This window comes from Aulostomus chinensis, chromosome 9 (assembly GCF_037954235.1).
Source record: "Aulostomus chinensis isolate RoL2024-O1b breed Wild chromosome 9, RoL_Achi_v1.0, whole genome shotgun sequence".
Taxonomy (NCBI): Eukaryota; Metazoa; Chordata; class Actinopteri; order Syngnathiformes; family Aulostomidae; genus Aulostomus; species Aulostomus chinensis.
In genome coordinates this window covers 21048601-21061419 of record NC_141328.1, presented here as the reverse complement: position 1 = coordinate 21061419, position 12819 = coordinate 21048601, and the positions used below count along the sequence as shown (strand labels likewise).

The 12819-nt window shown below is 41.7% G+C and overlaps 1 protein-coding gene across 3 annotated transcripts; it reads right to left on the bottom strand.

Moving 5' to 3' along the window:
- Positions 1-455: 455 nt before the first annotated feature.
- Positions 456-11305, bottom strand: sgk2a (serum/glucocorticoid regulated kinase 2a). Of its 3 annotated transcripts, none has more exons than XM_086214211.1 (14): positions 11157-11302; positions 9809-9870; positions 9457-9519; positions 7351-7412; positions 7048-7105; positions 6468-6551; positions 4939-5070; positions 4718-4830; positions 4603-4639; positions 4076-4162; positions 3875-3970; positions 2897-3052; positions 2585-2674; positions 456-1880 (listed from the first exon to the last, which is right to left on the bottom strand). In XM_086214211.1, the coding sequence occupies exons 3-14, from the start codon at positions 9469-9471 to the stop codon at positions 1725-1727; spliced, it is 1086 nt and encodes a 361-aa protein (XP_086070337.1). In that variant the 5' UTR covers positions 9472-9519; positions 9809-9870; positions 11157-11302; the 3' UTR covers positions 456-1724. The 3 variants fall into 3 exon arrangements, with proteins under 3 accessions (XP_086070337.1, XP_086070339.1, XP_086070338.1); XM_086214213.1 differs by having other exon boundaries at positions 9809-9848; positions 11157-11256; XM_086214212.1 differs by lacking the exon at positions 9809-9870 and having other exon boundaries at positions 11157-11305.
- Positions 11306-12819: the final 1514 nt, after the last annotated feature.

The following is a 12819-nucleotide window of genomic DNA, read 5'->3' as shown; positions in this document are numbered from 1 at the left end:
TTATGGACAAAGTATATCTGGGTACGGTTTGTGTTTTCAGATCGACTTCTACTACCTACTACTACCGCTACTGTTACTACTACTCAAAAGATGATATCCAGAAATTAAAAAAAAAAAAAGCCTCTTAGTGCACGTTTGCTTCAACACCCAACATCTTCTGGGATCTCCCAGTGATGGCCCAGTACCAAGTGATGAAATTAATGACTATCGTCTTGATTAACCAACAAATCAGGAACCAGTGAATGAAATGATTAATTAGTTATCAAAATAGCTTTGAATTAATTGTTGCTACTCTATTAATAGCTTTAGCCACGTGGATGCATAATCTGTAATCTCAGCAAAGGTCACTCAGGTCCTCCCTAAAGTGACCGCATTTTAGACACAGAGCCTTACTGAGATGTTGCTCTCCGATTGGCTGGTTTCCCCTGTTATGCACACATGTTAAATGGCTCATTGAAAAAGAACACGTAAATGTTTTGACAGCAGTTTGATTTATTAACAAGCACTTACACACAAACACGCACAGAAACGTGGTTTTGGCATCAGCCCACCATGACGCTGCTGCTGCTGGCAGCGTGACCTGGCGCTCTTTTAACGTCAGCCTCTCTGTTTACAGGATCGGCCAGGGACCAACAAACTGGCACGCAGGGTCACAGTTTGAGGAGCAATAAAGCTGACAAAGAGGGTCAGAACGGGGTTGTTCCTTGAGGGCTTTTCTTCTAACTGTTAAGAGCACGAATCATACGTTTTTTTCTGATACAGACAATACATGAAAAATAAAGCCAACTCATTTTTAAAGGAGGTAAATAGCAAAATAACATATTCAAAGATCTCAGGTTTCTTTAAGGTTGAGAAATAACAAAGACTTCATGTCCTGGGCAGAGCAGCACTGACAATATTTCCAAAAAAAAACATATTGCAAAGTTGCTTCCGCATATTCACAGATGTGGCATTTATTTCCTATTAAATATCAGCTGTTGTTTTTTTCCTCTCTACATACTAAACTCAAACTTATCTTGAGTTAAAATACAGAAGACAAAATACACTGCAGTCCACATCATAATAATGTGCACAACAGGGACTATTTCAAATGTGAAGCTACACGGAGGATTTTAGAACATGAACAAAAACAAGACTACGAGGCCCCACAGTGTCCTACAAACCGCTTACAGTGTTTGACTGAGTGTTATTTTTCAGTAAGTTTTGCTAATTTCTTGGGCTGTTTGTGGATTTTAATTCTGCACTTAAATAATTTCTTACGTTCACTAAAAGAAATGGGTTCGTTTAGTCCAGTTTCTATAAAAGTTGGTTTAGCGAAACAAAGTCACATGATGAAATAAGCGTTTTCTTCAACCAGACACGTGATGATGATGATGATGATGATGATGATGATGATGATGATGATGATGATGATGATGATGATGATGTCTGTGTGTCCCTTTATATTAGATTTTTCAGACTGTGAAAAAGCTACAAGCAAAAACAACAACAACAAAAACTTACTATACTGGACTTTTCCACTACAGGCATTCTGTTTTGAAATTCTGCTACATCCTCAAGTGGAGCATCCCAGAAACCTCTGCGGTAGTCAAACACAGCGGACGCCATGTTGAACGGGGACCAGCAGGGTTTCATATTTAGTTAGATCTGAACTCAGAAGAGGTGTGATCCCTCGATGATCATCAGTCACCCTGTCCCTGGTGAGCAGAGAGCTGGAGGTTCGGTCACAGAAAGCTGTCCTCGGTAGCCACAAAGGAGAAGCCATTGAAGGCGTTGTTGGAGCTGGTGCTGGCGTTGAACTCTGGGGTCCGACTCACTGAGTTAGAAACCATTTCTCTGGTGAACTCCGGGTCAATGTGCTGCGTGTCAGCTGGGCCTCTCTGAAAATAATGAAAGAAAATGTCATCGACAGTGGGCTGTGCAATAAAATACAGCCACATGTACCGCAACATTTTTTTTCACAATAATGCGTTAATATTCTGGTCCTGATGCATTAAGAAAAAAATAAACATTCCTGCTGTGCCTGCAATTTTGAAAGCTGATGTTTGTGCTGTTTTTTTTCTTTGTCACAATGCAATTAGGTATTCAGGAATCACTGTCATGATCATAAGATCATTTAGAGAATTTCCCAGTTTGGGACAAATAAAGTACCTATCTTATAACAGTTGCCTGTGGAGTTTAATGCCATGCAACTGTGTTAAGACCACCCAAATCCATACATACTCACAGCAAAGCTGCATTCTCTGCTCATTTAAAAAAAAAAGAATTGCAGTAAATTATGTAGAGTGTTGCAATATGTGCCAATACCCGTTAATAAGTAGCTGTTGTGATATTTTTAAATGACAAACAAACTACAGAGAGCCATCACTGACTTATAACACCAGAAGAAACTGTCGAAAAAACTACAGTAGATGTCAAATCTCCGGGAGTGAGAACTTTAAGACAAAAGAAAAGAATACCGGGTGTCATTTTGGAGGCCCAGCACACTGGAATGATTTTACAGAGTTGTGCTGATGTCTGGGCAGCTTCACTACGAGGAGCGAACCGTCGGTTTAGAGAATGAGTTGGATTGACTGGAGCTCACCACATTGGGGTTGTAAGGAGGAGTGATCCTCTTGTGATAGATGTCGTCCCAGTTGATTGGAGAGAAAAAAACGTGGTTCTTTATTTCTAACTGTAGATAAAAGAAAGAAGTGTTATCCAAATGTACATCATGATGTTTACATTTCTGTTCAAACACATTTACTGGCCAAGTGGCAGCTCTGGCAGAGCGACTGAGTTTATATCAGTCTGAATCACTGCTGAGGGTTAGGATTAATCCTCCCCTCGAGCATTTAATGGAATTCAAACCATCTGTTGATGTGCAGCCACAGCTGAGATATATTCTTTTACTCACAAAGTCAGCGATGGCCCCGAGGCGTCTGTGCTGGTCCTTCTGCAGGAGCCCCCCCAGCAGAGAGCAGACAGCATCAGACTTCCCTGGTGGCAGCGGCAGCGGCTTGTGGAGGATCCCATCGTACATTTCTCCAACGTCGCGGCTGTAGAAAGGAGGCTGAGGTGGGCGAATGGGAACAGACGCCGACATCCACGTTACATGCCGGTAAAGGTATTAATAATGTGTCTAGTTCTCATTTGTTCACAGTTAATACAAGAGATTAAATGTGGCCTCTTACTGCATTCTTAATTAATCAATTAGTCCCTTGAAAGAAAATGAACTCCCAGTTACTCTGACAATCAATTAATCATTTCAGACATTTTTCTATCAAGGAAAAATAGCAAAAATCCAAACTCCAAACTATTAAATAAGAGGATTTACTACTTTTCTTCATTTATGACAGAAAATGAAGAGTCTTGCACTGTTGGACAGGTGAAAGAATCCGTTTGAACGCATCACTTTGGGCTCTAGGAAACTGTCATGAGCTTCATTCAGATTTTGTTGACATTTTATAAAATAAAGGATTCATTGTTTAATTTTTTTTAAAAAGACAGATTAATTGATAATTAAAACATTAAGGCTCCTGGTTTTTGGGGTAGTTCTTTTAAAATAGTTGCTTGATCTGTCTCGTTGGTATCAGAAAACCACGTCCCGCTGGTTTCAGAGGCGTGTTCAGCTTCAGCGTAGGTCGAAGCATCTCTTTGACCAAATATTTTAATGACTAGATGTTTAAAACTACATTTCCATCCCGCTCTGACCATGCCTCCGGCCGCACCGTCAAGACTGAAACTCCCACTGGGGATCGAGAATCTGATGGGCAGATCCCCAAGACTGCTGTTTTAGACATCAGATTTCCAAATTAAGGTCCAGACGTTCTCTGTTCCCCGTGTACTCAAGACGTGTCACTGCAAAGGAACTCTTGATTATGAATGAACATACCAGGCTGTAGATCATCTCATAGAGCACCGCTCCCAGACACCACCAGTCCACTGTCCGGTCATACGGTTCCTTACGAAGAACCTCTGGCGCTAAGTACTTTAAACATGGGGAACACAGTAAATTGTACTTGTTGGTAAGCGTATGTTATATGATAGCGTGGCGCAATTTTCAGATTTACTTTGGGAATTTAGATAAACGTACCTCTGGAGTTCCACAGAAAGTTGATGTGGTTCCTTCTGGTTCTACACCCTCTTTGCACAGACCAAAATCTGTCAGCACCACGTGACCCTGCACACACAGAAACACGAGCAGGAACTTACTTTGACGCCCTTGTTCCACAAGTCTAATTCAACAACAACATTAAAAACTGTGAAGAGGAATACTGCATTGCGCTGATATGCCTCCCTGATGTCTTTCTGTCCCGGTGACTTTGCCTTTTGAGCTTTGACAATCAAAAGACTTTCAGGTTATCCATTTCTTACTAAACCTGAACTCATTTCCTTAAGGTGTTCCTGAGATATTGCGTTCACATGAGGAGGGCGGGACAGTGACCTTTGACCACCAAAATAATTCCAGTTCATCCTCGAGCCCAAGCGGAGGCTTGTGTTAAATTTCGGGAGTCCCTGAAAGTGTTCCTGACACATCAGGTAAAAGAGAGTGGGAGTGAAAACCCAAACATCTACAGTAATACAGTGAGACATTAAAAGAATTCTTAGAAAATGTGTTACCTGGGAGTCTAGGAGAATATTCTCTGGCTTCAGATCTCTTAAACAAGCAAGAAAAAGCAGATTAGAAGCGGACGCTTTGTTAATTTTACGCTTTGCGATAAAATCCTGGTCGGACCTGTAAACGATGTTGAGGGAGTGAAGGTAGCCGATGGCGCTTGCCACCTCTGCGGCGTAGAACCTGGCTCTGGGTTCAGAGAAACACCTCTCCCTCTGGAGGTGGAAGAAGAGCTAGAGAGAAGGAAAGGGATAGTGGATACAATGAAGAGGGAGGAAGAGGATGGAAGGGGACAAAGAAATGAGATCCAGCCCGTTGACGATTCACTTCCAGACGTTTACCTCTCCTCCATTCACGTAGTCGAGGACAAAGTAGAGCTTCTCTGAGGTCTGAAAGGAGTAGTGGAGCCTAACCAGAAACGGGTGTTTCAGACTTTTCAGCAGCACATTTCGCTCTGCCATGATGTTCTTTTGCTGCAAGACAGAAATGAAACAGGACAAATGAAATGGAGAGGGCCAGATGCCTCCGCCTCGATCGTCACTGGGATACATGAGACAACGGTGGACCTCAGTCATGAAAGGTTGAGGCACAAATTTATCCTTCCACAAAAAGTGCCAAAGACGTTTTCAGGTCATCCTTGAATCCCAGTGGCTGTTTGTACAACAGCTAAAGATATTCATTCCAGGTGTTCCTGAAATATTGGATTTGTTTGAGATGAGAGTGACCTTTGACCACCATTTTTTGTTTTCAAATGGGTTCATCCTTGAGTCCCGGTGGACATTTGAGCCAAGTTTGAGGTCATTCTCTCAAAGTGTTTCATAGAAATAGCGTTAAAAAGGACAGAACAGACAGACAGACATCCAAAAAACATAGTGCCACCCATCTACCGCCGTCGTGGAATCATACCTCCGTCTAAGGTCATCAAATCCACCGCTCTTCAAAACAGTGTCTGCCTGCATTATTATAGTCCCTAACATTTGCTGTGAAATAACAATCTACAGCGACAAGATACTGTACTCTTAGAATCAGACAAAGGATCAGATGCACTTCTCTGACTGGACGCAATGATTTAATGCAGGTGACGACTACAAGAGCATCTGCTTCAACTGATCATGGCCGGATTTGTAAGAGAGGATGAGGAAGATTCCAAAAGGGTGGAAAACTAAAAGGAAGGAAATCTACTTTAGTTTGCTTCCTTGTTAAATGTTTGCCTGTGATGAGAACAAATGGAAGGTGATGCTGACTCTTGATTCGAGGGACTGGAAGTGCAAGAAAAATAATAGACACGGGAGGGAACGGCAGGAGGCGAGAGGCTCCTGCAGACTGAGAGGTGGCGCAGGAAGGTGGTGATAATACCGAGGATTAGAGGCTGTTAGAGAGTTACAGTCAATAGGTCATCTGTCACATCTTCTACTTTCACTGAAGCAGAAGGAAACACTCCAGATGAGAGGGCATGTGTGTTTGATAAACACACACACACACACACACACACACATATACAGTATTTATTTTCCGGGAGTTGTAAAAAATGTCCTTTGTACAGAACAAGCTGCAGATTAGATAAGATTGAGATCGTGTTGCTGGGTGAAAACCCTGTTTACTAAAAACACTGAAAGATACTCACACGCACAGACTTTTTCCTCTCGGCTCACTTCTGCCCGATTCAAAGGAATCGTGGAAAACTCAGTGGAAGACTTTAGTTGTTCTTTCTCTGGCCAGATTTGATTTAATCTGATTTAATCTAAATCAGCGCAGGCATGTTATCTTCACACACAGGGAACCTTGGTAAGGAAATGGAATTGCAGCTCGGCCAGAAAACTGTGATAAGATATCAATGTGCATGAGGGGGGGGGGGGGGGGGGGGACCCACCTCTTTTTTCTTCAGGATGACTTTCTTCTGCAGCACTTTGACGGCGTAGAACGTGTTGTTGGCTTTGAGCTTGGCGAGCAGGACCTGCATGAAGGCTTGTTTGTTAGCAGTTTGTTTAGTAAACACGCCAAGCCAGCATCTTTGTCAAGACATTACAGAGGATTCTGAGGTGTGCAGATCCTGTGGAGAACTCGAGTTTATTGTGTGGTGGATTCATTCCATTGTCTCGTATTTTACTGTAGCGCTGACTTGGTGATGTCATGTGACCTTAAGAGGCCTCAGTAGACTGCAGAGTTAATGATTCATGAAGCAGGCAGCACAATTTGATCAGACAGTCAGGTACACTTTCTGACCCTGTCTGTCAATGTCAGACACACACGCACACACATGCACACGCACGCACACACACAGCTCTCTCTTGTTCTTGTCTCACAAGGTCAAAGTTATAAAGCAGTGCCTGCTAACACTGGATCGACGGAGAGGAAAGATCTAAACAGAAACTAGTGCGAAAGAAACTCCTTGTCGACGTCAAAGAGACTGATCAGGAATAAAAAGAGACGTAGATGAATTTCAGCATCACCTTTCCAAAAGTCCCTTTGCCAATAACAGCCAAGAAGTCGAAGTCGGTGGGTTTGGCACTGAAACAAACACAGTAATTGTACCACAGTTACACAACAACCTCCGAGGCGATGCATTTAACAGAGGACAAACAGAGGCGTCAGAGCTGAACTTGCACTGTATTTCTAACTCTATGCACATTTTTCTTCTTAAATATCTGATCTATACTGTGAAATTACAAGTTTTTCCACACTCGCGGAGGGTTCCCGCCTACGTGGCTAGATTGCGTGCTTGATGAGAGAGAGCGACGAGGTGAGTTACTGACTGTGGGTTTGCTGAAGGCCCCAGGTTGACATCGTCATGAGGGGAGGAGGATGGTGACCGCAGCTGGAGGACAAACACATACAAAAACAAGTCAACACAAGGATTGAGACTCAGTCATGTGGATTTTTTAAAAATGTTGTTGGATCACTTTTTTGTTTGAGCCGTGTACAGAGAGAGGAAGACCCTCTGGCGACTACTTCAGATGGCGTAACGCCACAGGCAGCAAGGTTTACGACTGTTATTGATGTTAAGTAAGGATCGACGATGAAAGTTTCCTCTCACCTCAAATTGCAAATGGCAGGAAATAACATGTTCAATAGTGTATTACAATTACTGTGAGCGTCCCTTTATCAAATTTTAAAAATAGTGGGGAGGAATAAAAGCACAACTTTCCAACTGGTAGTGTTTAATATGCAGGTGTACGTGGTGCACTCCATTAAGATTGTACTGTATTTTACTTGAAACTGGTCAAGGATGTATGAGCATAGTTTATGTGAAGGTTTTTAGGAGAAACACGCTGAAACCTGCGCGATTGTCACCGAATACGAACGCGATCTAAAACACAATCCTGTTATGTAACTAAAACACGATCCTCTTTCCTCAGTGAGCACAATTCAGAAGCAAGAGCTGCATCTGTCTGATTATGACTATTTGGAATCAAGCAGGAAAGCAAAGTATTGGGGGGGGGGGGGGGAATTCAGCAAGCTATTTTCAAAGACGGAAAGTAGCCTCCTGGGTAATGCGTCCCCTTGAAATTGCAATCACCATCAAAATTCTTGCAGCAGATGGAAACTTGAGCTTCTGAGATACAGCTAATGAAAAGGACTTCTCGATATGTTCTTTTTTATGTAATTATAGTTACATTTATTCAAATTTGGAGTAAAAAGTAGCAGGTAATATTGATATAGGGTGAAAAGAAAGCTCCCAATGTGAAAAAAAATCCTGCAACAATTTTTTGTTTTAGCCTCTAAATACCTACTTTGGAACAGCTTCAAGAGTGTGTGAGGTGTTTGCAGGTGATTGGAGGTAACCGAGTGTGTGTGGAGGGAAGGGGGTCAATGAGATCGTCACGGTGCAGCACTCTGCACTAGAAGTTTAGTTTAGAGTTTATTGCCATTTGTACAGGTTAAAAATAATTTTAAACAAGTAGATTGGAATTCTTGTGCGTGATCCTGAGTCAGTTGTAACAATAAAAACCTTATCCTACAAAGAAACACAAAGAAAAAGAAGAACAACGTGTTATATACAAAGTGCTAAATATATACCAGGGTTGCAAAATTTACAGAATTTACAGTCAAAATCCCTATTTCCAAAAAAAAGGAGAATAAAACTCAAAGATATAAGTTATTGCCATGCTTTGATTCATTTGCAGCTACGGAATTTGACTTTTTCCCACAATTTGACGCACCTTTAACACTCATTTGCATGTTAAAGTCCATCAAATGCCAAACAAAAAGAAAAAACATTCCTGCCTCAGTATACAAGCAAGAACATTGAATGTTACAACAGTGGTAAACAGACCTCTCTCTGTCTAAACACGCTGAATTTTCCCCAGCAACTCGAGTCTGAGATTTATAACCGCGAGGAAAATCAACGTCTGATTAAAAGGCGAAACTTCTAGGAACAATGTTGTTGTTGTTTGTGTGCTGTGTGGAAATAGCTTGAATGAAACTGCCCGTTACCATCTGTAGGAGAGATGCAGCACTGACAGGAAGCAGTCGAGTATTTAGAGCACATCTAGCATGTGACGTTTCTGTCAGAAATTCGTCCTATTTGTTCTAATGCGTTACATACAATGGTTTCCATGGCCCCAAGATGACGCATGAGGCTTCCATCACATGAGAACCACAAGAACTGTGAAGAACGTTCAGTGTTCCAGAACTGTTAGAGATCATTTGTTTGACGGTTTTGTGCCTTGGAGGATTCTTTTTTTTTTTTTTTCAATGTATTTTTGAATATTCTGCAAATTTTTTACTTGACATTGAATGATGTCAGGTAAAATCAACAACACAACAAACCAACAGAGGCACTGTCAAAGATCAAGGGGGCGAGTGATCACATCTGAGATGGACGACGTTCCCGATGACAGCAACTAAAATACACTCACATTAGAGTGCGCCATAGCTTTTATCCATTCCACTTTCACAGGGAACCAGCATCAGTGTTTGACCTGAGAGGATAGGAGGAGAGGAAAGGAAAGGAGAGGAGGGGAGGAAGGGATGGGGGAGGAGAGGAGAAGAGAGGAGAGGAGGGGACAGGAGGGGAGGGTAGAGGAACAGTTTACCTCATCAACTTTCCTCTTTTTCTAATTTAACAGACAAGATTGATTTTCATGACTCAGAAGAAAATGTGGCATGTGTGTATGTGTGTGTGCGTGCATGTGTGTGTGTGTGCATGTGTGTGCGTGTGCGTGTGCGTGTGTGTATGTGTGTGTTTATGTTTCCGAATCAACTGCTGACCTCAGTCAGAGAGGCCGGGGATCCAGAGGAGCTGGTAGTTCTGGTTTGTAAGAGACAAGATGCTGGAACAACAGAGACACAATGAAGGACATTTTGTGTGTGTGTGTGTGTGTGTGTGTGTGTGTGTGTGTGTGCGCGCGCGCGTGCGTGTGTGCGCACGTGTGTGTGTGTATGTGTATCAGTGAACACGTTTACATGGTAAATATTGATGTGTCATTCTCATACCCGTCATCAGATACAGGATGACCCCCCCAATAACACACATGCACACACACACACGCACACACAAACACACACACACACACACACACACACACACAAACACTGAAGTAATACCAATTCTTCTTGTCTTAATTATTTACTATAGGAGTAAAATGATGGGCACTAACAATGACAACAGTTGATGAACAGAGACTTTAAGGCCACAAAGATATCCAGTTATGCCAACAAAGAAACACACAAGATTTTAGAGAGTTTGTCCGTCACAGAGCTATGAGACAAACCAAAGAACATCCGAGCAGCAGACCAGAAACAAATCTCTAGTTTTGACACGCCCATTTGGGATCTTCACTCTTTATTTCTCTCTATCAGAGAACTTTTGCAAAAATGCTTTTTTACTCTTAACTCTCCTTTCCGTGTCATGTAAGAGTCTTTCCACAAGAGCAGACAGCTGTAAAAAAACAACAACAAAAAAACCCTCGACTGAACAAGCTGATGCATGACTCTAAAAAAGTGAAGCAAAACATGCATAAACTGGAAAGTCTGTTTTTATTTTTGCAGAATAAATGCATAAATTAACTCAAATAAATCATGGGCTAGAGAGGTGGGATAAAAATGACCATGGCTTTCAGTATAGCAGCAGGGGAAATCCAAAGCTCTGTTACAAAGGTTTATTCCTCTAAGTGAACTCTCCATTTTCATTATCAAATATCACCGTAAACTCCCAAAATCTGCACTGAGTGACGAACAACTTTGAGCCCTTGCTACTTTTATTATTAGAATCATTATTGCAGGATTATCAAGGGTTTACTGTGAGAAAAAGTTAACGCTGTGATGGGAATGTTACTCCCAACTAGAGGATGAGAAAATTCCACGACAAAATCGTGACCTTTGATCAGAGCAATCAAGTCTATCTACGTCATGATCTAATAAATACTGCAACGCTAAGACAGCAACAATGTCACTTACTGACAAGAACATCTTTGACTGGTGAACCAAACAAACTGGTTAGGAGAAACCAGTTGGTTGCAAACCAACAAATATCAGTTTTATCACCCGCTGCAGAAAGTATTCTCTCAGACATTGATACTATGATAGTTTAAAGGTGGGAGGTAAATTGTCCACTCACCTGAAGGTGGAGGATGAGGAGGTCAATGAGCTGAGGGGACTCTTCTCCTCGCCAGCTGATCTGAAGTCAAGTCCTAGTGATTTGATTTCAGGTGCTCATGCTCAGGAAGGTCGGCAGACAGAGTGAATCATTGATGAAAAGTTCCTGTGCTTGAAAAGGAAGCGGAACTCTGTGTGTGTGTGTGTGTGTGTGTGTGTGTTTGGACTCTTCTTTCCCTTCAAAATAAAACAAGTAGCCTGCAAATCATTCACACTGAGTAATCCAATTTTTTTTTTAACTGTTGCTTGAGACCTCAGCACCTGTAGTACTTTTTTCTTCCTCTTCTTTTTTAGATTTCTTTGAATTTCTAGAGTAAAAGTCGGTGTAACGATCATATTTCTATTAAAAATAACCTTTCACATGTCAAATGATTTTGTAGATCATGGATGACTGTATGAAAATATAATTAATTTGAAGAAGAAAAAAAAAACATCCAAAAATTGTTTGTTCATGTTGTTTCACTCGTGGATGCATTTGGACACCCAGTTAAGAGCAGCACTGTGATTCGTTTTTCTTTTCCTCCTGTGAGGAATTCAGCTTGTATCCAATCACATTTGAATACATCAAATCAACAGCTGATCAACAAGCTTCATGGAAATGTAGTGGGGTCAAAAGTACCATACATGTAAGAAATGATAGAAAGTCATAAGTAACAGAAATAAAAAAACTTGTATTGTACAAAGATGAGTTTAAGGACTGTACTCCAGCGTTGGATGTGACACTGGAAATAATGATTACACTCATTAACATATTTTAAAGGAGTAGTTTACTGGTTCTTTTTGAAAACCTTGTGTGTGATGGGTTTTCTACTGCTGCTAGTGTAGTTGTTGTTGTTGGTGTTGTCTGTCGGACGCGGAATTACACACACACACACACACACACACACACACACACACACTATTATTTTACAGAAGCAAATTGGGTTTTCCCCTCTGTTGTTGACTTCACTGCTTTTCCTGGTGGGATAAGTAGCACGCTTTTATTTTGAAATGAAACCGCGCTGTTGTAGGAGTTCTCCTTCCATTGGATGAAACAGCAACACCTACTTTTCCATTTTTTGTGGAACTTTTGCCACCAAGTGGTCAGGTGGATGCTTTCATTTTGCCATGTTATCAGGTCACTAGTTCTTCTGTAGCGAGACCAGAAGATAAGAAGCGAGGGCGTAAGGGGCATGGGAGGAGTTGTCACCAGTACAGCAACGTGTTGATAGCAATATAGGGGGGGGGGGGGGGGGGGGGCTACTCATATACATGCAAAAACCACAGCTTGAGCCCTAAAATGAAGACAAGACACCGACAGAGCTTTGGACGTTTACTGATTCGTATGGTTGGAATGATATTTGTGATTCAAGAATATCCTGATACACACACGCACGCACGCACACGCACACACACACACACGCACGCACACAAATCCCACCAGAGAGACACAAATAATATCCAAGATACCAAAAGCCCTTGTAAACTTTCATCTCACAATATCAAATTCATACAATTATAACCTCACGTGTGTAAACATTTCCATGAAAAACACTCTGAATTTCCTGCACAAGTAAACTGTTTATAGTGCGTTTACACTCTCTAGTGACCAAGTGTGGTAATATCAGTGTCAACGCCATTTGGGG